The sequence below is a fragment of the Bos indicus genome, chromosome 5 (genome assembly GCF_029378745.1).
Source record: "Bos indicus isolate NIAB-ARS_2022 breed Sahiwal x Tharparkar chromosome 5, NIAB-ARS_B.indTharparkar_mat_pri_1.0, whole genome shotgun sequence".
Classification (NCBI taxonomy): domain Eukaryota; kingdom Metazoa; phylum Chordata; class Mammalia; order Artiodactyla; family Bovidae; genus Bos; species Bos indicus.
The window spans coordinates 105,336,608-105,359,702 of NC_091764.1; the positions used below are offsets into that span (position 1 = coordinate 105,336,608).

The 23,095-nt window shown below is 51.1% G+C and overlaps 1 protein-coding gene across 2 annotated transcripts in view; it reads right to left on the minus strand.

The window, feature by feature from the left end:
• NTF3 (neurotrophin 3) overlaps positions 1 to 17,614 on the minus strand; it is a 76,668-nt gene extending 59,054 nt beyond the window's left edge. The window contains exon 1 of one of the 2 annotated variants that reach the window (XM_019961669.2): positions 17,370 to 17,614. In XM_019961669.2, the coding sequence (XP_019817228.1) occupies positions 17,370 to 17,387 (18 nt within the window). In that variant the 5' untranslated portion in view covers positions 17,388 to 17,614. Of the gene's footprint in view, positions 1 to 13,875; positions 15,040 to 17,369 lie in introns of those variants that run through there. The other variant, XM_070790262.1, reaches the window with a different exon arrangement.
• Between the last annotated feature and the right edge of the window lie 5,481 nt (positions 17,615 to 23,095).

The following is a 23,095-nucleotide window of genomic DNA, read 5'->3' on the forward strand; positions in this document are numbered from 1 at the left end:
GTATTCTTACCTGGAGAATTCCATGGACAGAGGAGCCTGGCGAACTGTAGTTCATAGGGTCGCAGAGTCGGACACAACTTATCGACTACAACAACAAGGTACCATATGTACATCTGAATCCCTTTGCTGTACACCCGAAACTAACAGCATTAGAAATCAACTGTATTTCAATACAAGTTCTTAAAAAGAACCCAGATATAAATGTTTCAGCTCATATCTTGCCTCCTCTTTGAAACATTACTGTCCCTGGATTTAAAAACAGAAACCATTGCCGAAGGTGATGGTTGTGTGATGCGGGGTGGGGTGTGTGTGTTGGGGTTGGGGGCGGCGGTGGCAGTGGAAGCTACCCATTGCCAAGAATGACTTCAGTTCCACCCGCAGGATAGACACAGAGAGCCCTGTGGGTTTCTGCTTCCATTGATTTTTTTTTTTTTTGCAGGGCTTGTCTCTGTCTCTGATGGGCAATTCCCTAGCAGTGCCTCATGTAGAACGTGATCCCTCACCTGCCTACACCTTCTTCACCCTCTGCTGCAGATCTTGACCCCACCACCGCCATCTAGCATCCCCCCAGGAACCACTTCCCCAGGCCCAACATCTGGTTGGTGCAGCTCACTCCATCAAAGGTCCCGACTACACTCAGGCTCACTCAGCAATCTGTTGTTGTTGTTCAGTTGCTAAGTTGTGTCCCGCTCTTTGTGACCCCATGGACTGCAGCACGCCAGGCTCCTCTGTCCTCCACTATCTCCTGGAGTTTGCCCAACTTCATGTCCACTGAATCAGTGATGCCATCCAACTGTCTCACCCTCTTCCGCCCTCTTCTTCCACCTTCAGTCTTTCCCAGCATCAGGGTCTTTCCCAATGAGTCGGCTCTTTGCATCAGGTGGTCAATGTATTGCAGCTTCAGCTTGAGCATCAGTCCTTCCAATGAATATTTAGGACGGATGTCCTATAGGACTGACTGGTTTGACCTCCTTGCTGTCCGAGAGATTCTCAACAGTCTTCTCCAGCACAGTTCAAAAGCATCAGTCCTTCAGCACTCAGCCTTCTTTATGGTCCAACTCTCAAATCTGTACATGACTACTGGAAAAACCAAAGCTTTGACTAGACGGACCCTTGTTGGCAAAGTGATGCCATTGCTTTTCAAGGTTCTGTCTAGGTTTGTCATAGCTTTCAAATTTCATGGCTGCAGTCACCATCCACAGTGATTTTACAACCCAGAGCTTAACAGTCTGGACTGGAGAATTCCAAAGCCAGAGGCTTAGAGAAGCATGCACTTAGCCGTGGGCACTGGACATCCAGCCCCACCTTGCCTGCCAGCAGACACAGGTAGCGCTTCTTGCAAACTAGAAACGTCAGGATGGCTACCACTCCACAGGGTGCACCTTACAACTCAGGAACATGTCTTTGGAACTGTAACCTCATTTGGCATTTCAGACCTTGAATTTTAGCTTCCTTCTCGGACCCTCCACTCCCTTGCCCTCCGCACATCTTTCCTCATGGGAAAATGGCAAGACAACTATTGCCTTCTGACCAGGAGGCCCGTGGGTTAAAGCCAGTCCTAAGGGTGGACCTCTTGGGAGCACCAGCATCCTAAGCCTGGCACGTGGGTGGATCCCACAGACCCGAGAGGGGAGAGAGGTGCTAACTTTCTCGCTGAGCCACTGATGCTGGAATCGCCAGCCCTGCTCCGTAATTATACCAAGAGTGGGGCTTCTGACTGGTGTGCAAGTTCCCAGGGAGAAGCAGGGCAGGAAATCTGATCATTCAGTGACCACAAACCATTCTGCGCTCTGAAAGCACTGTGGACACCACGCGCCCTCCAGTGTGGGGTGAGAGCTGCCTCTGAGGGGCAGCCGGGGGGATTAACCAGACGGTGAGCACCAAGGTACCTGCACAACTCTTAGGTGCTAGGAATGCCAGTCTCTTCTCTCTCTCTCTGCTCCCCAGCCTCACCCCCAACATCTCCTTCAGAAGATAGGATTGGGGTCACTTTGGAATTGGCTGGGCCCCTGCGATCTGCCCTTCTGAGCTCCACTTTCTGAGGCGGATGTCGGATGAGCAGGGAGCAGGAGAGCTCAACTTAAATGAGCTGAACATCGCTCAATGAGACAACAAACTGCTGACTTAGGGCAGTTCGACTTAGAATTTTTGGACTTTAAGAGGACGTGAAAGTGATGTGCATTCAGTAGAAACCGTACTTTTGAATTTTGATCTCTTTTTCCCAGGTTGGCAGTATGCATAGATCCTCTCTCATGCTACCCCTCGATCACGATATACTTTCAGCCATTCTCTACCCAGCCATCTATCCAACTTTTCACTTGCAGTGCAGTATTCAATGGGGTTTCCCTGGTGGCTCAGGGTAAAGAATCCGCCTGCAAGACAGAAGACCCAGGTTCGATCCGTGGGTCAGGAAGATCCCCTGGAGAAGGGCATGGCAACCCACTCCAGTATTCTTGCCTGGAAAATCCCATGGACAGAGATGCCTACAGTCCATGGGGTCATAAACAGTTGGACATGACTGAGCGAATGAACACACACGCATGCATACAAGCTGATGGAAGTGTTTTGAGCACACTTCAGGTAGACGGGGCTAAGTTGTCATGTTTGATAGTTGAGGTGTATTATTCAGTGCATTTTCAAACTACTATATTTTCTACTTATAATGGATTCATGGGGACCTCAATGAATGGGACAGATGCCACAGTGAAGCTTCAGAGGGGCAGAGGGAGTCCTACTCTGAGCTAGTGGTTCTCAACCTTGGCTGCACATTGAAACCTTCCAGTTCAGTTCAGTTCACTCAGTCATGTCCAACTCTTTGCAACCCCATAGACTACACCACACCAGGCTTTCCTGCCCATCACCAACTCCTGGAGCTTGCTCAAACTCATGTCCATCAAGTTGGTGATGCCATCCAACCATCTCACCCCGTGTTGTCCCCTTCTCCTCCTGCCTTCAATCCTTCCCAGCATGAGGGTCTTTTCCAATGAGTTGGTTCTCTTGATCAGCTTTTAAAAATACAGATGCCTCTGTCCTGTTCCTAGACATTCAACTTGAGTTGGCCAAAGTTATAAAACAGCAAAGTGTGAGGTAAGAATAGGACAGTAAGCACAAGGGAGAGTCTTCAAGGTAACACAGGAGAGTCTCTTTGGTTCCCTCACCTTCACCAAGGGGCATTCCTGAATAATTGCAGGCCAAGTCACTGGATGGCATGCGAGTGTCTGTCTAGGCCACTGTCATAAATACTTTCCTTCTCTGTGGTAACCAACATGATTGCAAGTGATTCTCTATATGGATCCACTGTAAGCAAAAGAGGCTTTGTGGAATTGGGTATTTAGGAGCTTGAAATACACAAACACATACACACACACACACACTAATCCATAGGAAACATCAATAGATGGATCTGATGTCCAGAATCTAGGACTCCTTAGACATCCCAGAAACTGCACCATATGTCCACCTGCTCCTCCAAGCCTATGAAAAGGTCTTCAGGGCCAGCAATCCCCTCCAGAGAAAGTCACTATTACAGTTTCAGATTTTCTGGGGTACCACTCAAAAAGCCACTTTCTTTCCTGATCTGGAATGAAATCAATTAGTTCAGAAATGTAAGAAAACCAAAAAGGTCGGGAGAACCTCCCATGGCCCACTGACCTCTCAGCATTGTTACCATACTGGTCCTCATTTCCCCAGAGTCAGAGCCACGCTGATCCATGACCTGTCCCCTCTCCTCCCAGCCCTTCATCTCCCCAGGAGCCAGAAGTGGTCAGAGTGACCAGTAGTCAAGTCTGGCTTGATGCTCCCTCTGCCTTTCATTCCTTTATTCACTCATTCATTCCTGCTTCCATCAATCTAACCAACAGTCTTCTTCCACTGAACAACCCTTTATGAAGAGCCATCTCCCATATTGCACCAGAGCGATCTTTTTTAAAAACAAAAGGCTAACTCTACCATCCCTTGGGCCACCTCCACTGGCTCCATCGCCCTTGGGGTCGGGAGGAAGCTCAGTGCTGGCACTCCATCCTACCCGCTCCCTCCCTTGACACATCACCCCATGCTGCTCTGGTGTGCCCTAGGACCTTGACTGCTTTCGGCTTTTTTAGTCCCTGGTTTCCCTCACCTGTGGCTCAGATGGTAAAGAATCCACTTGCAATGCAGGAGACCCAGGCTCGATCCCTGGGATGGGAAGATCCCCTAGAGAAGGGAATGGCAATCCATTCCAGTATTCTTGCCTGGAGAATCCCATGGACTGAGGAGCCTGGCGGGCTACAGTCCATGGGGTTGCAAAGAGTTGGACACGACTGAGCACCCTCACTTTCACTTTTTTCCCTCACCTCGGGCCTCTTTTCACCTGCCTCCTCACCTGAAACTCTCCCCTCCCCCGTCTCCTCCTCCTTTTACTCACGACTACAAATCACACCACAGACCATCAGAAAACCTCCCACGCTCATGGCTGGGCCCGAGCAAGCCTCAGCCTCCCTATTGGCTGCTCTTGGAAGAATCTCCCTTTCAACTTCTATCTCAGTCTCTGCTCACTCTCTCTCTTCAAGTAAGAGTCACAGACACCGCTGTGCCACAGAAAACATATGATAAACAATGGGAATTCTTCTCCAACTGCTAAAGCCCCCCTTTTTCCCTTCGCAGTCAAAACTCAGACCCACGCTAAGGCTCCATCCTTGACTGTGCCTCTGTTGAGAGGTCCCCCAAGAACTCAGACTTTCTGTAGACAGACGGTAACGTAATACAGCAGTCCCAAAAGCAGATGTAAACACTGCTGGGGGGCTGGGAAGAGAGAGTCCCGATTCATAGAGAGCCAAAACGTTAGCGGGAAACGCCAGAGGATTAGAGTGACAAGCTGAGGTCTCCCTACCAGTAACTCAACCCCAATCCAACTTGATTTCCTAGACTTGCTATTAGACCACAATCTAAAATATCTTTCTCTCTGTTCTCTCTCTCACACACACCGGGAGACAAGAACATGGAATAAATACACTGAAGGTTTCCTGGATGATCACTGGCATGCTAAGAAAGAAAGAGAAAAAGAAAAAATGGGAGAGTGAGTTACGAAAAGCAACTTTTCCCCCATTTTAATCTACAGCCATCAAAAGCCTTAGATACTTTATATTGCGCCAGGGTTTTTTTCACTGGACTGTCCCCAACTAGACATATTACTTGGTATTTTATTGAGCAGAAAAATAGTTAATCTTGTTAGAAATTTTTTAAATTACTACCAAGTCTGAATATTTTCTATTTGCTAAAATGTGATGACTATGTAAATTGTCAGCTGAGTAATTCAAAGAAAGTCACAATTATTGTTTCTCTATAAATCTATACAAATGCTGCTGCTGCTGCTAAGTCACATCAGCCATGTCCAACTCTGTGCAACCCCATAGACAGCAGCCCGCCAGGCTCTTCCACCCCTGGGATTCTCCAGGCAAGAACACCGGAGTGGGTTGCCATTTCCTTCTCCAATGCATGAAAGTGAAAAGTGAAAGTGAAGTCTCTCAGTAGTGTCTGACTCTTAGCAACCCCATGGACTTCAGCCTACCAGGCTCCTCCATCCATGGGATTTTCCAGGCAAGAGTACTGGAGTGGGTTGCCATTGCCTTCTCCACTATACAAATGGGTGACCTTTTAAAATCTGAAAAACTGTAATTTTTATTTGGCTAAAAACTAATGGATTTCTGTATCCTTTTATGTGATAGAATGTGTAAATAAATAAAATTGAAAATAGAAAGAAAAAAGAAGGGGAAAAAAAAGTCTTAGATACTTTAAAAACAACTCCATAAAGGCAATGGTAAAATGAATTCTAACATGAAAGAATCTTAGATCTGAGCTATGACCTACACGAGAAAACTAATGTAGTTTCTTTTGGAAAAACTCCTTGACTCAAGCACTATGCAGATGTGTTTTTGGAAGGATGGTCCAGGAGAGAAGCAGCAGGCAGAAGCCTCCTGAAAGCTGACCACCTCCTTGTACTGTACAGCACCCATGGTGACTCTGGGGCAGTTCTTCCCCTCTCGCCGTGTGTGGGGCTGTCAGGACAGGACCACACCTTGACAGGTCCTCCCTGCAGCGGATGCAAGAGGCACTCTGGCTCTACTGGTCCTTGACAAGGTGGAGACGAGGCGCCATCTCCCACTGCGTGTAAACGTGGGATGCGATGCCGCGTGTCATCAAAACTGACAACCCGAGTCACAGGGAGCTGCCAGATCCCGGATCCTGGCTCAGAGCCTATTGGCAGCAATCTCAGGAGTCACTCACCAAACCCTGGGCTTGCTAAAAGCAGACCTGCTCAAGCTGTCTACACTTGTTTTCCCCCCATCACCCTGCCTACAAGGACTCCTCATTCCCCCAAACCCCCAAAGCCTCCGAGGTCCTGGCCACTCATGTGCCAAGTACCAACACAGCTTGCCCCACCCTGTGGCCCGTTTCTTCGCAGGTCTGTTCTGACTCCCAGCTAGACTGCAAGGCTCTTGAAGGCACTACCTAGCCTTCCTCCTCTTGGGAATCTACAGGGCACCCAGGTACCCAACAGGGTCATTAAGGAGAGGCAGGAGGCCCCCTTCAAATTACATTTTTGTTAAGCAGATAAGAAAAATATCCAACAGATGTGTTATGTTTTTTAAAACCCCCCCTTCTAAATTCCAAAAGAAGTCACTTAATAAGGACCTGATGTCTGTTCTCTTTCTGCTGGTATCTGGACCGATTAAAAACAGGATGTGAAGAAAAAAAAAAAAAAAGTGCCGAGGAGCTCATTGAGCAGGAGGGACTCCTAGAGGACAGGAGTGGACAGTAGGTGGCAGTCTGTCCCTGTGTCAACAGTGGTCACAGACAGGACACAGTGCAGCCTTGAGAAGAAGCTCTGAAGAGCTTCAGGCGGACGCAGTTCCCCTGCCTGAGCCAACAAGAGCCAAGAGCAGGGTGACTGCTGGAAAGCACACTCGTGAGCACGCACACCTATACATCCGCCCAGACCCAACGCCTGTACAACATGTACCTTCCGCAAGCTCTCCCCGGGAAGAACCAAGAGCCCATCACAACTGGCTCTAAGCATCCCTCACCTGAGGCTTGGCCTGGCCCAGGGAATTCAGGGAGGAGAAGACCACTGTCCTACAACAGAAGAGAAGACCCTCATGGATCCTCCAGCCTGCTGCTGCTCAAGAGGATTCCCTATCATTACTTGCATCAACAAACAACACTCCAGCCAGGAGCCCTGCGTTTGAATGTCCATGCTCAGCCCACCCCTCCCTGGAGCCCAGTGATATGAGCCAAAATATGTTTAGTATATGGCATGTGGTCCATTGCCCTCAGCAGCTCCCAGACCCTGGAGCTCAGAGCTGCAGTGTTGCATCTCTGCAGCTTCTCCAGCATTGAGCACACGGATTGGCTGCATTGGCTTCTGCCATGCATAATCTTTGAACGTGTTTTCATTAAGTCTAGAGACGTTGTTATTGTTTAGTCGCGAATTCCTACTCTTTGTGATCCCAGGGATTGTAGCCCACCAGGCTCCTCTGTCCATGGCATTCTCTAGGAAAGAATACTGGAGTGGGTTGCCATTTCCTTCTCCAGGGGATCTTCTCAACGCAAGAATTGAACCTGAGTCTCCTGCATTGGCAGGCGGGTTCTTTATGGCTGAGCCACCTGGGAAGCCCCTTAACTCATGTGCAGTGACACCCAATTCTTCTGTCATGAAAACCCATATTTGCAGAAGGACTTGGCAGACTAAGACAGGGGAGGGCAGGAGGGGGTCTCTAAAGAGAGCAAGAACAGCCCTTCCTGGTGAGTAGGGAGTAAGCTTCCCTATCTCAGCCTCGGGACAGGCCAAAATGGGACACAGGACATGACTCTGGACCCATGGAAAGGCACGTCACCTCTCAGAGCCTGGCCTCTCACTGCTGGACTCCCTGATGACCTGTTGTGCATTCACTCACCCAACACATGTCAAGGGGTTGGGGACACAGAGATGAAAAGATCAGATCCCTTACTTTGCAGCGTTCATCTTCTAGCGAGAAGACAGGGGTGTAGGAAGGATGCCAGGAGAAAGGAATGGTGAATCAAAGATGTGAAAAGTGTTAGTGTTAGTATTTCAGTCATGTCTGACTCTTCGCAACCCCATGGACTGTAGCCCACCAGGCTCCATAGTATTCTCCAAGCAAGAATACTGGAGAGGGTTACCATTCCCTTCTCCAGGGGATCTTCCCAACCCAGGGATTGAACCCAGGTCTCCTGCATTGCTGGCAGATTCTTTACATGGTCTGAGCCACCAGGGAAGCCCCAGAATGAAAGTGTTAGTTGTTCGAAAAATGAAAGGTTGAAGAATGCTTTCAATATCCCTGGTGGGGAAGGGAGAGCCTTTTAAGTCCAACACACACACAGAATTACCCTCCACAGCCATCGCAAATTCAAGAACAGAGGTATATTTCTGCCACCCGTATCCTCTTGTGATCTGAGGACGTTTCATTCTACACTGAAGCCATACTCATTAATCCATCCATCCAGGCCTTTCTAGTAAACCTCAGTTCCCACCATTAGTGATGTGCCAGGAAAGGTTTAGAGGATCATCGAAGCCTCCGGGCCCTTCAGTCTCCACGGAGCACAGGAGGAAAGTGGGACCTGATGTAGACCAGAGACTCCCCAAACTGTCAGAGGCAGAGTCTGGGGTCCCTGCTCATGGTTCAGGATCTTTCTGATTTTGCTCACCTAAATCAGCTGCCCATTTTATCCCACATAAACCTCTCCTGATGCTTCCAACTTCCAATCCAAGACCTGCCACGAATCTGGCAAGCTTGCTCTTCAGCACTTTATAAACATGCTCTCCTCCATATGTTCAAAAACTTATCTGGCGTCACATAACTTCATTTCCTCCTCCACCCCCTCCGCGTCTCTGCACATAAGTCCTCCAAGAGCACCAGGGATACCCAGAAATCCCGAGGCAGAGGCCACGGGGAGGCTTGGGGAGCAGCAGAGTCATGGAACGTGTGAACTGTCACGATTAGCAGGGGCCTTTTGACCTTCCAGTGAATCCAACTCCTTCTTTTTCTGCAAGAGGAAACAGAGGCCCATGGAGGGAGGATGGTTTGCTCAAGGTTGCACGGCTAGTTTGAGCCCTTCTCAAGGAGAGGTGCCCTGGAGGAGGAAATGGCACTCTACTTGAGTATTCTAGCCTGGGAAATCCCACAGACAGAGGAGCCTGATGGGCTACAGTCCATGCAGTCACAGAGAGTCAGATGTGAGAGTCAGATGTGATGGAGCTGCATGCAATAAGAGATGAGATGAGCTGTTCAAGGAGGAACAAGGTGGGTATCAGGAGGGCTGGGGTCCTTCCTATCCTGGGACACACGTGTTGGGAAACAAGTGGTTCCCAGAGCTGTATTTTCCCTCCTGGACCCAGTGAAAGCACGGGATGGATGAGCCCCATCAGGAGGAGGTCCACCAGACACAGAATGGAAATAATCCCAGACTAAGAACTTGAACTTTATTCCCTAAGGGACGATCTGGAGCCAGAGGGGGAGGATATTTTTAAATGCCAGGGGTTCAGACCTAAAAACAGAGAGAACACAGAGCGGGGGAGGGGGCGCAAGACCCAGCTCTCTGTCATAAAAATGATAATAATAGGGCTATTACAAAGAAGAAAGCATCCCCCTACACATGGAACATCATTTTAAACAAAGCGAACACGAATCTTTTGAGCACCCACAATTGCACAGGCATTAGGTGAATGCTGTATATTTACAAGCACATTGTAAACACCTTTCAGCAACAGAACAAAGTCATTCTCATTCATCACTTTGAAAACGTGTGTATGGTAATCGTGATGGGAAAGTCAGTGGAGGGAGAAAAGACAAGAGCCTGAAGTCACACCCTCCAGGGATGGCCATATGCACCCTGAGAACCTCTTTGGCTCCCCTACTTTTGTGACTGCCCAGAGAAGGGCATGCAGCAAGCAAGTGCCAGGGATGGGGGACCCTACAACTGCTCTGCTTTGCATCAAGCAGAGCCTGGGGACCCCAGTCTTTGGCAGCAACTTCTGCCTTCAACCTCTCAGCAAGAAATCTATGTTTGGTCCCAGTATACATGGAGGGAATTCCCCAGCCCTTCAGGGACTGTGGGGTCTCCAAATTCTGAAGAGCCCTCATGTTGTTCTTTATCCTCTTTCACTCTGACTTTGTGTAACCCTCATCACAGGTCTCAAGGACGCTGGGACCCACCACCTCTCATGGGAGAGTAGATCAAAACCAGATGTCTGACTCCAATCTTATAGAGTTTGCAAGGAGGCAATTGTGGCTTAAATCAATACCCCCATTCTGGAAGGGCAGATTCCCTTCTCAGCAGGATGGAAAGTGCAGGGAGAGGGCGAAAGGAGCTCAGACAGACCCAACACGCTTTCCAGCAGGTCGCCAGAAAGCCTCAACATTTGTCTTGCAGGTGAAAATGAACCTTCCTGTGGATCAGGCTACCCTGTGGGGTGACAGGCTTTGCAGGGGATATCAAGCAACCCCCACCTGGATGACATCATGGAATGCAGAAACAGAATCTGAGTGGCAGGTGACGGACTTGAAATGGCCACTGGTTTCAGGCTACAAAGTCAGCACATGGAGATCTTAAGCAGACCCCTTAACCTCACATAACCTCAGTCTCCCTAGCTGCAAAAGAGATTATTTTGGGCTCTGAGATAACACCATGCGATATTTGCAGTGATGCCTGGTGTCCAGCAAGTACTTAAACATTAACTATCGCCTTCATCAATCATTTTCAAAGTGGGTACTTCTCATAGGCAGAATCACTGATTCTAACAGGCATTCACATGGATGCTGGACAAGTAGCATCCGGTCTACCAGAAAGCTAAACCCCACCCCTTCCAGCTCTGTACACACTGTGCATGCAGAGCCAACTTCAAGAACGTTCTTGGCCAAAACAAGATGCTATGACAAATTCTCCGCAAGCTTTTCTGCCTTTGACTCAGCCATTTCCCAAAGATTAAAAAAAAAAATGGGAGCTCATTGAGGATTCGCCAAGATGCACTCCAACCAAAGCACAGTAGTGCCGATGAAGGAAGAGCTTGAAGCTACTGTAAAATCCTCCGATGGTGCAGCTGGGATGGACTTTGCGATCCTCTAGTTCAAGCTCTCCATTGACAGATGGGTACATCCAGGCCTGGGTCACAAAGCAACAGCTGACTAGTGACTGGCAGCAAGCTGGTCCCCTACCTCCAAGTCAGCAGGCTTTCTGCTACCCTGGGCTGCTTAAGATGACCTTGGCCTGGGAGTCTTTTGAGATCAGTATGGTCTTGGATAAGCAAGAACCTCAATCCTTACAAAAATCCCCGACCAAACAAACCCGCAGGAGGTCTGGGATTCAACAGACACCTTTTCTGGAGATGCTGCTGAAAAGCGAGCCATCACAACAGACCACACCAAATTTCACTTCAAGATCCTTCTTCAGGGAAACCATACAGCCAGCCAGAGGTCAGTCCTGGGAGGATACCCGAGACAGACAGCCTTTGGGGGTTTCCAGTTAAGACTGCTTGAAAAGGACCATGACACAGATGTGGACACAAAACAGCCCATGCGTTTTCACCACCCAGGAGTGGGTGCACACTTAGTCCCTTGGTGTTTTTAGGTAGAAGGAAAGGCTGATGTATGGAAAACTATCAGCAACAACAAGAAAAGACTTTTAAGATCTTGGTCCATCTACGTATGCTTTCATAGGTTCTAAAGCGAGTCTTCTGGAAGATTTCCTTTGTCCAGCCTCGATCTTAATAGAAATCTGTTCAGGCAAGAATGAGGCTCCATCTGTACCGACCTCATACTTCCTAAAAGCTCACACATCCTCCATCCCCAGATACAAATGATCTGGAAAAAAAAAAAATAAAGCTGCTCCCAGCTTCTTCCACAAGCTGGCTCTTCTGCAAGACACAATACGATGCCCATTCAATCTGAGCCAGGCACCCACACGCCTGCCACCCACATCACAAGCTCTAGGAATGCCTCCTGCCCACCCAGGGCCCCTCCTATGCCCCCATACCCCCACCCCATGCACAGCCCTATCCTCCTCTCTTTTTGCTCATGCCTATCCACGCACAAAGTACATCCACAGCCCTTATCATCAGCGCCCCTGGGTCTTAGGCTGGTCTCCAGTCGATCTGATCCTTCTCCAACAGACCCAATTTTAAAGAAAGCTAAATCAAAAACCCTAGCAACGATCACTAGCTCAATGTCCCCACTGCCAGAAACTGCCTGCCTCATTAAAGAGTAAAACAGCAGCTGGGGAAGGTTGGGAAGCAGGGTGGTGGGCTCATTCCAGCCAACACGTGGATTTACATTCCTCACAGTTAGGGAGGGAGTGCTGTAACTGCTCTGGGAAGGGTCTGGAGAAGCCTGGAGCAGAAACCGCCCGCTCCATTAGCTCTCCTGGATGGAGGGGCCGAGGGGGAGGCCTGCACATCTGATCCATTGGGGCGGGGAGCTGCGGAGATGGGAAATGTTATGTAATTAAACTCTGCTGGCCTGTCCCGCCTGGGGAATGTGAGCACCATCAGCAGTGACCTCTTCCAATCAACTTAATTGGCCCAATCTCGCCAAGAAAAGCAACGGAATTGGTTTAGTGCCTCATGGAAATAGCTTAGCTCCTGACTATTTATGGCCACTGAACTCAAGGATGGGAGCCTGACTCTGCGCCAGCAGTTGACAGCGTGTGCTGACTTCTGGGAGGACTCGGAGGCTTGAGTGGGTTTTCTGGCCCCTCTTTCTCTGGTCTCCATTTTTGTCTCTGGGGAAAGTGGGCCACGCCAACTTGCTGAACTGGGTGTCTGCCGTATTGCAGATCCACAGCCCATGCCCCCCAGGATCCACAGCCCAGAGAAAAACCGCCCTTCACGGCAACCCAGGACGCCTGGACTTTGCTCCTCTTTAATTCTAACACGCTAAAAAACAACGACTACTTTCTCTGTTCTCAAAATCACATTTCTTTTGGCGTCATGGTCCGCAGCAAAGGAAAACGTCTGTCTCAGATCATTACTAACGTTGATTTGTGGACCACCTTTCTTCTGAATCCTCCAAAGACCTTTTAGGAATACAGCTCACCATCAATAATCTTCTAGGCTTGGCTATCTCCATTTTACAGATGAATAAACTGAGGCGGCCACAGAAAGTTCTGTTTGCATAGTGGATGAACAGCAGACACTCAGTGGACATAACATGTACTGTAAAGAGAAAGAGGTTCAGGACCCGTCTTTGCAATGGTTCACATCCATGCTCGCGCCTGTATTCAAATCAGTGTCATTTCCAAGTAAGGCTCTGTACCGCTAAACACACCAAGGTTTGACGTGGCGGGCGGCGGTAGCGGGGGGCGGGGGGTGGGAGCAGAGTGAACTTTCCTCTCATTGAGTCATAGCAGACAATATCATTTTACACAAAGAGAAATAAGAAAGGATCAGAGAGATTAGAGAACTTTCCTGAAATCACCCTGCTCCAAAGTGGCAGAACTGGATTGGAACCGAGGAATTCCCAATGGGAAGCCTTCCATCTCCACCACACCATCCTCTCACCGCTGTGAGAGCCTTTGCCCAAGGCTCAGACTCTGTATCAATCCTCTTCCAAAGAGTAATTTCCTCTACAGATAAGGTAGAACCTCAAAATGGCACACCTGTCATTTCAGGAATTCAAAAATGTCTTGAGTCTAATACAAGAGGTTTGTTTATGCCCTTTCAGCAACAGACTTTAAAAAGGAGGTTCTAGGTCAGCAGGTGTGCAGCCAGAGCACACCCCTCACCCTGCTCCATCCCAGTTACCTCCCCAGCTCCTGCTGGTATGAACCCAACCAACATCACACTCCCTGCCCTCCCCAAATGCTTCCAAACCCTTCTTTTAACTGTACCTTTCAAACTTTGATCCACACGATACACATCTGAACGTCTGAGATGATTTGCATCCTTCCTCGGACCCAAAGAATTCCTGCAAAAACATACATCCCACCACCCTCAGCAGAGCCAGAACATACACACTTCTGGTCCTCCAGGCTAGGCTCCTCCCAGGTTCTTCACTCCAGCCCTGCAGTGTGTGTGCACCGTCAGCTTTCCACTCAGCTCAGAAGTCAGACGAGACTAACACTCCCAAGCTGCATCTTCCTTGCATCTTCCTCCTGATCACTGCCTCACCCTTATGCAGCCATACACAGGAAGCCTCATCCTTGCTGTGCTCTCAGAGACTCCACCCTCAGGTGTATTAGGACCTGCATTCTGACAGAGCTTGCTGCCCTCTCCCATTCCCAGCCCACACTCCCTGCAAGAAACGGTAACAGCCCTCAGCTGCCTTCTCAACACACAAAACTATCCATCATCCCTATCTTTCTACAAAACCACAGATTATATTTCAAGTCAGCTTCCCTTCTCAGACCTCCGAGATCCATAAACATCGCTCGAAACTGAATTACAGTTCTTGAAGAAACCTCTAGCACCGAGCTCTCCTGGTTCCTCCTGGCAAAACTTCAGGAGTTGGCTGAGCCCTGGGAAGAATTTTTCATGGCTCTGGGGCACCATGCCATGCCCCAGAGCCCAGGAATGGGCTGAGCCTCCAGCGGACATTTCATACATTTTAATTGATGATCAATAATAATTGGTGATGGTGAATTCCTTTATTAAATTGAAAAACCCATTATAACCATCATACAACATGCATCCCCACCACTAGGCATGCAAAGCACATTTCTCTGCTCACTCCAATCTTGCACGCACGTCCCCACCTTGTGCCAACACACAGAAGACTTTTCCCTTTAAATGTGCATCCCTCACCCTAAGCCTTCTCCAGTCCCCTCCAGTCTGGGGTGAGGGATGCAGACGAGGAGAAAGCGAAAACCACTCCAGGCATTTTTTCTGCAGATGCCCCATCTCTCTAGAATAAGTGTTTGAGCCCACACTTTCCTGTTCCCCACAGACCCCAGTGCCATTCCAGCCAAATTCCCCAGGACTCATTCACCAAGTTCATTCTCTGATCTTCGCAGATAATACCCCACTCCCCATCCCTTTGGTAATCGGAAAGCGCCTAGCCCAACCTTCCACACACGTCGCATCTCCCCCCAACCCCGGCCGCCCTCCCATACCACACCCACTCCGTGTGTCTGCGCAGGCACGCACAAGCCATCTGCTGTAACACACCGTACCTCTCTTTCTGCTCTGACACTCTTAGCGGGCACAGATTTCTCATTAGTACACCTATGTGCTCACATGCTCTCACCTGCTGCTTGGCAGCCGTGTGCCCGTGAAAGAGACCCTCAGAAACAAATATCTCCACCTGCACACTGAGTGAAGGGAGCGCCAGCACTCTGATTTTCCAAACAACCTCCTTCCCTGACCAAACAGCGCCCAGGGTTCCCCGATGGCCCTCCATAGGACCCAGATCCTGTTAGCCCAGAGCCAAACCCTCCACTTCCAGCTACAAAACAGTCCACAGCTGCACAAACCCGTGCGCGCTCCTACTGCAGCCCCGCAGACTTCCTTCTGTCCCCCAACACTATTCAGAGTCCCCTTTCTTACCATCTCCCCCTCTTCTAACGCCATACTCAATCCTGAGCGTTAAAGGCCAACTCAGAAGCTGTTGGATTTTCTCCCCTGAATCCTACCCCTCCACCTTCTTTGTGTAAGGGGGTGGGGGGGAGGGGGGTTAAGTGTGGGCAGGCTGAGGACATCGGTGAATTTCTGAGCGCTGGGAAAACGGAACCAACGGCAAAGTTCCCTCGCGTTACAACTTTCTGCATCCTGACGTTTGGAACGGAGGGTTGAGATAGGCTCTAGGTTCTGCAGGGTGGAAGGGGGTATCTTTTTAGTAAAAAGCAGGTCTCCCAGCACAGTCGGTAAGCGGCTGAGTCCTGGGGTGACACCCACCCCCTTTTAGCCCGCCCCCACCCCACCCCACCCCACCCCCGAGCCCCCGCCCCCTGCTCTTCGCGCACATAAACAAGTCCAAGGCGCGCAGTCGCCAGCTCTCCAGCTCGGAGCTCTGCGCTCCGGATGCCTCCCGGCAGCTGCCTGCACTCAGACCTCTGAACCTGCCGCCAGAGGTCGAGACCAGGAGGCCTAGTTCGGAGTTTCCTGCACCTGGAAGCTCCATGCCAGGGATCCTGCGAGAGGGATCCTAACTAGTGAACAGCCCCCACCCAGTTCGGCGCACGGGTCTCCGTGCCTTTGAGGAACGCAGCCGCCCAACTCCCCCAAAGAAGCAGGGTCTCCTCCGCGCACCCACTCGCGCCCGAAAGCCACCAGGACTGTCCCCTCCCCCACCCAGCCCCTCCTTTCCCGAACCTTCAACTCCCAAACCTCCCAAATTTCCTTCGGAGTGTGACTTGGAGCTCTGGGGCCACGGAGCGCTTCGGTCCTTGGTAGGGGTGGGGGTGGGGGAGTTCTGAAGTCCGACCTAGATGCGTCGCGCCCCGGGCCCCCCAGCCTCCCCGCACCTCCGATTCCTAGAGCTGGCCGGGAGGAACCGGACGGACTCCCCAAGGATCGCCAGGCCCCCCAAGCCCTCCGCTCCCCGGCGGGGACCCAGAGGCGCGGGCCGCGCGCGCAACTCCGACATCGGCGGCGCAGAGACCCAGGGTGGGGTGGCTACCGGCCTGCACGAGCCCCGGGGTGCAGGCTTGTTTCCCAGGAAGCTCTGAGCGGAGGTAGGGGGACTCCGGCAGGTAGCCGCGTCTCGAGGAGTCTCAACTCCCCAAACTGAGAAGCGTCTCTCCAGGTCCGGAGCTCCACATCCCCTCCCCCAGCCCCGCCGGGGCCCAGAGAGGGAGGAGAGTCGAGAGCCCTGCGCCGCGGCAAACCCGGCGCCGGGGGCGCGTGCGGGGAGCGGCGGCTGCTCCCTAGCCTCCCTGGATCCGCCTGCCACCCCCTTTGTTACGGGGTGCGCGGGGAGCTCCTCTGCGCGAACAGACGGGTGTGATGATGAGGGGCTGGCGGTTCTGCCGAAGCCCTTCCTTGCCCTTCCGTCGTCTCCCTTTCCCCTCGCCTCCGCCCCCCATTTCCAATCCTGGTCCCTTAAACCTGATCACTTTCCCAGATATTGGGCGGTTTCTCCGGCTGCAGCCGAGGGACGGGAGAGAGGAGGTGGGGAAGAGTGAGTGTGTGTGAGTGTGTATGTGTGTGTGTGTTTGAGTGTGTGTATGTGTGTGTGCGCGCAAGGGTAGCTGTGATCTCGCCATGGCCTGGGCAGATCCCGGCGTAAACTTCGGGAAGACCAGAGCGAGGGAAAGTGCGGGAGCGCAGCGCAATGGGGTGGGGGCGGGGTGCGGAGCCGGGGCCCCGCGCGGGTCCCCCAGTCCATCCCCCTACCGGGCCCCGGGGCCCCTGAACCTGCCCACCCAGCGCGCCCGCCTCCCCTTACCGTGGCAGAAGTAACCATGGCATCCGTGTGACTGTTTCCAGGGACGTCGACATGAAGAGAAAGGTGGACGCGAGCTCGGTCATCCAAAGTCTCCCCCACTCCGCTGCCGCCACCCCCCAGCAGGGGACAAAAAGACCAGGAGAAAGAAAGGCGAGGGAAGAAAGTAGTTGCGCCGGGCTCACTCGGGGGCCGCGCGCGGAGCTGCTCGGTAGGGAGAGGAGCCTTCAACTCTGAGTCCCGCGAACATAATCTGCGCGGTTATAACCAGCCAACCCGGCCAGATGGCTCCGCGCTCAGCGCCTTAACCCCTTCGGCGCCGCGCCGCCCGCCCCCGCGCGCCGCCCGCCGCGCACGCCTGCGCCCCAGCGCCCCTCCAGCTGGGGTCCGGGGCCAGTGAGAGGACTGGGTCATTTCCCATAGCCGCTCTTAAAGAAAAATACCCCCAACTTTCAAGGAATGTATGCTTAGGTTTGCCCCCTCGATCTCCCTTTTAGATATCCAGGAAAAAAACAAAAACGAGATATTCAACTTTTCACTACACTTCACACGTTCATGCCTTCAGCTTGTCTTATTTGTTCCTTTTCTTGAAAAAATTCTTTTTGATCTTCTTTTTGCTTTTTATTTAAGGTTTTTCTTTACAAAGCGGAAGGATCTTTCTTGCCCCCTTCCCCAAGGCGGCTGGGAGTCTAATATGCAAACACCTCAGAACCTTCCCGCTCCAGACCTCTTCCCACCCGCTACCAAGCCCAAGGAGGGTCCTACCCTCTCCCCGCCACCCAAGCGTGCCCCGGGTACCGCTCCCCAGGGTGCTCGCCGCTCAGGGACCAGCTCCTAGGGCGCAGCCGGCGGTGCAGGGGGATCAAGCCAGAGAGGTGTGGGGTGGGAGTCATGGGACCCAGGGACCGGCGGTTGTGTGTGCGCCCGTGTATGTTTGTGTGAGCCTGAGCTTGGAAGGGATGGGGTGATGAATTGGAGGCTCCCACTCCACGAAACCTTCAGCTCCTCTTAAGCCCCTTCCATCCAAACGAGGGTCTGCCCCTGCAGCCTTGCGCCCTTCCAGCACCCACCCGTCTGCAGGCGGGAACCGCGCGGGAAGGCCGGCGACAGACCGACTTTTCTAAGCGCTCCGAAAGCAGTGACGTCCACTTCCCCACCAGGCGATTATTCGAGGAATGGAAGGACAGGGGGTAAAAATCTCTTATTTCGAGATAATTTTAGCTGCCCATTAGACCCCTCTTGCGGCGAGCTCGGTCTCTAAATTTACCAACTTAAGTCATCTTGCTTTGGCCCATTTGCCATCAAGAGAAGTGGTGGGGGGCGGGGAAATGTCACTTAGGGGTCAATGAGTTAACTCAGAGTCTCAGTGTTTCGCCCTCCAGTCCCCGGGTTGTGGTGTGGGGATCCTTATCTCCATGTCCCCCCCCAACTTCTTCTTCCGTGCCATCTCCGCGACCCCTCACGCCATCTCTTGCCAGGACCTCTGGACTCGCGCGCCATTGGGGGAGGGGAGTCAGTAGGTGTCACTTCTCCCCGCGCCCTGCCTTAAGCAGCACACTCTATGTTTCCGCTGGGGTCCAGGTTCATATATATATATATATATATATATATATATATATATATATATATATCTCCAAATTCCTTTGACTTGTTGGAGCATTTGGTCAGACACCAAGAAGTACGAAGGGCTACACCTACCAGATCAGGCCGAACCCGCCGCGGAGTGAGCCGCCGGTCCGAGGGGAGGTGGAAGGGATGGGGAGCTTGGGGTCTGCGTACTAGATAGATTGTACCTGCCTCATCATTTTGCTGGCTGCTGGCTGCCACATCGAAAACGGCCGGAAGCGCCCACTGAGGCCCAGGGGCGTCACCTCGCGCGGTCCCTGGGGAAGGGAGGGTCTCGCTTCAGTGCCTCCCTCGCGCCAATAGGATCGGGTCCTCCTCCGGGCCAGACTAGGCTGCCGAGCTGTCCCCTCCAGCCGGCGCGCGGCACCATGAAGGTTTGAACTGGGCGGGCGCTGCTGGGTCCTGGTTTTCTCGCTCGGCTCTGGCCCGCCCCCCTGCCCTCCCCCACTTCCCGCACTTGCACCCCCCACCCCACCCCCACCTCGGCTGCCGAGCAGTCAAAGGTGGGATTCGGGTCCCAGATCCAGTTCCACTGGCCAAGTTCTATGGGCTCTTGCTGGAGCTCCAGGTCGTCCGTGACCCCGAAGATGGCCAGAAGAGAGGTGATTGGCTCCCGCTGCAGCGAGGAATGGGTTAAAAACAAGTCCTGGCTGTTCTGCCTGCCGCTCCTCGGTCACCCGCAGTCTGGAGGGAGGAGGGGATGGGAGAAGGGGGCAAACTTAAATTTGAAGAAAAAAAAGAAAAGCAGAAGAAAAAAAAAGAAAAAGACGAGGCAGCGTGAGTTTAAAACCGATTTGTTCTGCAGATGCCCGGCGCTGGCTGACTGCCTCGTTTTGCCAGGACCTAGGCGACTTCGGGAAAAGTTTGTGCCTTTTCCCAACTCGAGGGGGGTTTTGTCCTGACCTGGTGGGTCTGTCTTTACGTGCAATCAACACGCCTTGTAATATGAGAGGTGACACCTTAATCTTGCCAAATATGCGTGGTGCCTTGGGGAGGAGGGGGCAGGAAGGGAGGGAGGGACTAAGGGAGGAGAGAGGAAGAGGACGGAACCAGGCAGAGGCTGGGTAAGAAGGATGCCCTTTGCTGCTGCTCTTTAGTCCCTAAGTCGAGTCTCACTCTCTCTGCTACCCCATGGACTGTATGTAGCCCACCAGGCTGCTCTGTCCATGGGATTCTCCAGGCAAGAGTAGTGGAGTGGGTTGTCATTTCCTTCTCCAAGGGATCTTCCCCATCCAGGCATTGAATCTACCTCTCCTGCATTGGCAGGCGGGATTCTTTACCACTGAGCCACTGCTTACTGTCTCCCAAATGGAGGACCCCTGGCCCTTTCCTTTGCGGAAGGCCCCTTTCAGACAATCTTCCCTGAGCCAGCAAGCTGCCTTTTCCTTGACTGCTGTTCTTTCCACTTGAGAGCTATTTGTTCTCTTTTCCCCTCCAAATACCGGTGCTGGAGTCTTCCTTCTGACTCCCAAGAGAGGGACAAGGTAACCAGGAGACAGTGTGGCCAGAAAAAGAAGTACAAAGGTGTATTTCTTTAAAGATAAGCTAAAAGACTGTCGCATATCTTATGGACTCAGAACTGTGGTACATTGTGACTTCTGAGCAAATCCATGTTTCGAAATAGAGACTGATCTGAGTGGTTGCAGATTGCTACAGCAAAGAACAGAGTGGGGAAGTAAGCTGGGCAGTTCCTGCCCCAAGGCAGCGCTGGGTCCTGCTGGAGTCCATTCAGACTAGATCTTTTTGGATTGCTTTCTCCAAGTGGAGCCCCTGTCGCAGTCTTGACCTTGGTGTCCATCTGTTGGCTGTATTTTTAGGTTGCTGAACTTTCTTTTACTCCTGGCTGCATCTGGAAGACCCTCCTCCTGAAAGTGGCTTGTGGGTTTGTGTGAGCGGGGGACTGGATCTGGTGTTTGGAGACCTGTTTGAAAACTCGTCCCTAAAGCAAATTTCTGGAGCTAGCCTGCCGCCCACCCTTGTCTTTTGCAATAGCACCACTCTGTGGTTGAAACACTGAACAGAAACAGAATGGAAAGGTTGGCCTAAAGCTTGCCTTTCCCTTGTAAAAAGCAGCATTTCTGGGGTTGATGTTTGAATTCAGTTGACTGTGGGTTGGTGGTGGTAGGGGGGAAAGTGATGCTCAGCGTGTGGTCCCGTGTTCTAGCTGCCTGCGGTTAATTCATTGTGACATATTGACCCAGGAAATGAGAGAGGTGGGCTGAGTGGTCTCGGAGGACCCTTTCCTCTGTGGCCAAACGTGGCAAAGACAAGCGAGGAGATTTCCCCCATGAAAAGTTAGCTAGTCTTTAACATTTGCCTTCTCTCATTTTTTGGTTTTGTTTCATTTGTTTGCTTTTCCTTCTGCTCAGAGGTTGCTCCTCTGCATCTTAGCTGATCCTCAAATATTTGCATGTTGCATCTTCCGCGGCTGGAAAGCATGGTGGAGAAGTTTGGCAGAGTGGCCACAGTTCCTTTCTTGGGCCCTAGCCTGTGTCTCCCCACCCCTACTCATTCAGACTGCTGCTCTGCCAATGGAGCCTGAAACTCTCTGTTTCTGACACAATGAAGTGAAGGCAAGAGGTGTTTGCCCAGGGACTGGAAATTTAGGGGTAAGGGGAAGACCATGCACTCCCGTGGCTCCTGGTGTTCAAGAGATTACTGACTGCCCATCTATCACTGCACAGGTCCAAAAGAGTTATTAACCAACAGTCACTTGAATATCACGCCCATTAGCAGCCCCACCCAAAGGCCCTAGGGACTCTTGTGTGAGGCATTACTCTTTTTTTTTCCCAAGATGGGTGCAGTGTCCACAGAGACTGTGTCCCCAGGTCTTTCCTAAAATTTCTGTCATCTTTATCAGCACTGGTCTCTGACCGAGCAGGGATCCCAGAAGTCAAGTTCTCGGAGCCTCTGTGTCCTCACTCTGCATTGAATAGTTGATGAAACTGAGGTTCCAACTGGACAGTGACTTTCCCCAGGGAAACAGAAAAAGCCTGGTAACAGATCAGGAGGTAGGGCTCATTGAAAGAGAGACTTCTGGAGTCATCCCAACCCGGGTTTCATGCGACCTTCATCACTTCGAAGCTGTGTGCCTTTGGACAGACTCTGAGCTTCTCAATGCCAGCCTCATAGGAGTGTTGGTGGTGGTGGTTTAGTCTGTCACTCATGTCTGAGTCTTTGAGAACCCATGGACTGTAGCCCGCCAGGCTTCTCAGTCCGTGCGCTTTCCCAGGCGAGAAAGCTGGAGTGGATCGCCATTCCCTTCTCTAGAGGATCTTCCCGACCCAGGGATCAAACCCGAGTGTCCTGCATTACAGGCAATTTCCTGCATTGCAGGCGGGTTCTTACCAACTGAGCCACCAAAGAAGTCCATAGAATTGTTATGAAGATCAAATGAATTTATTTATTTAGAACACTCAGCACAGTGCCTGGCACCACGAAGCCTTGACTCCCAATCTAAAGGCACTTGTAGTGAAATCCTGCCATCCCACTGGTAGGGGATCAGCCTTTAGAAAGACTGTCCTGTCTGTTCTTTGTAAGCAGTCTTAAACATTTCATTAACGTAACTCCATGGGTTTATTTTCCCCGTTGGACAAAGACAGAAAGAAATCAGCAGGATGAAGTAGTGGACATATTTAGAATCTTTAGAGCTTCCTAATATGGACCTCAATGAGCCTGGAAGACATAGTTGAAGGATTTCAAAATCGCATCTTATTCATTCTTTCATTTGTTCTCTAAGGCAAAACCACCTCATTGTTTAAAGGAAATTCCATCGTGTCCTTTAACTCTTAGCAACTTGCCTAGTATATTCTCCGTTTGTTGTTGTTGCTAATTATGTTCTAGAGCTTATGTTGAACAATATAGAGTTACACTGAACAAAGATGGATCAACTCATTTTGTGAAATAGCATACAGATTCATAATTAAGTTTCAAGAAAATACCCAGAATAATAGAGGGAAGGTATGTATTCCTACCACACAGGTGGATATAGAAATCATAATAAAGTCTCCTATTTCACCAGTCATGACATGAATTCCTCACCACCCTATAAATTAGCTTTACTTGCACCAAACTCCACTCATAAAAAAACGACATTAAGGTTT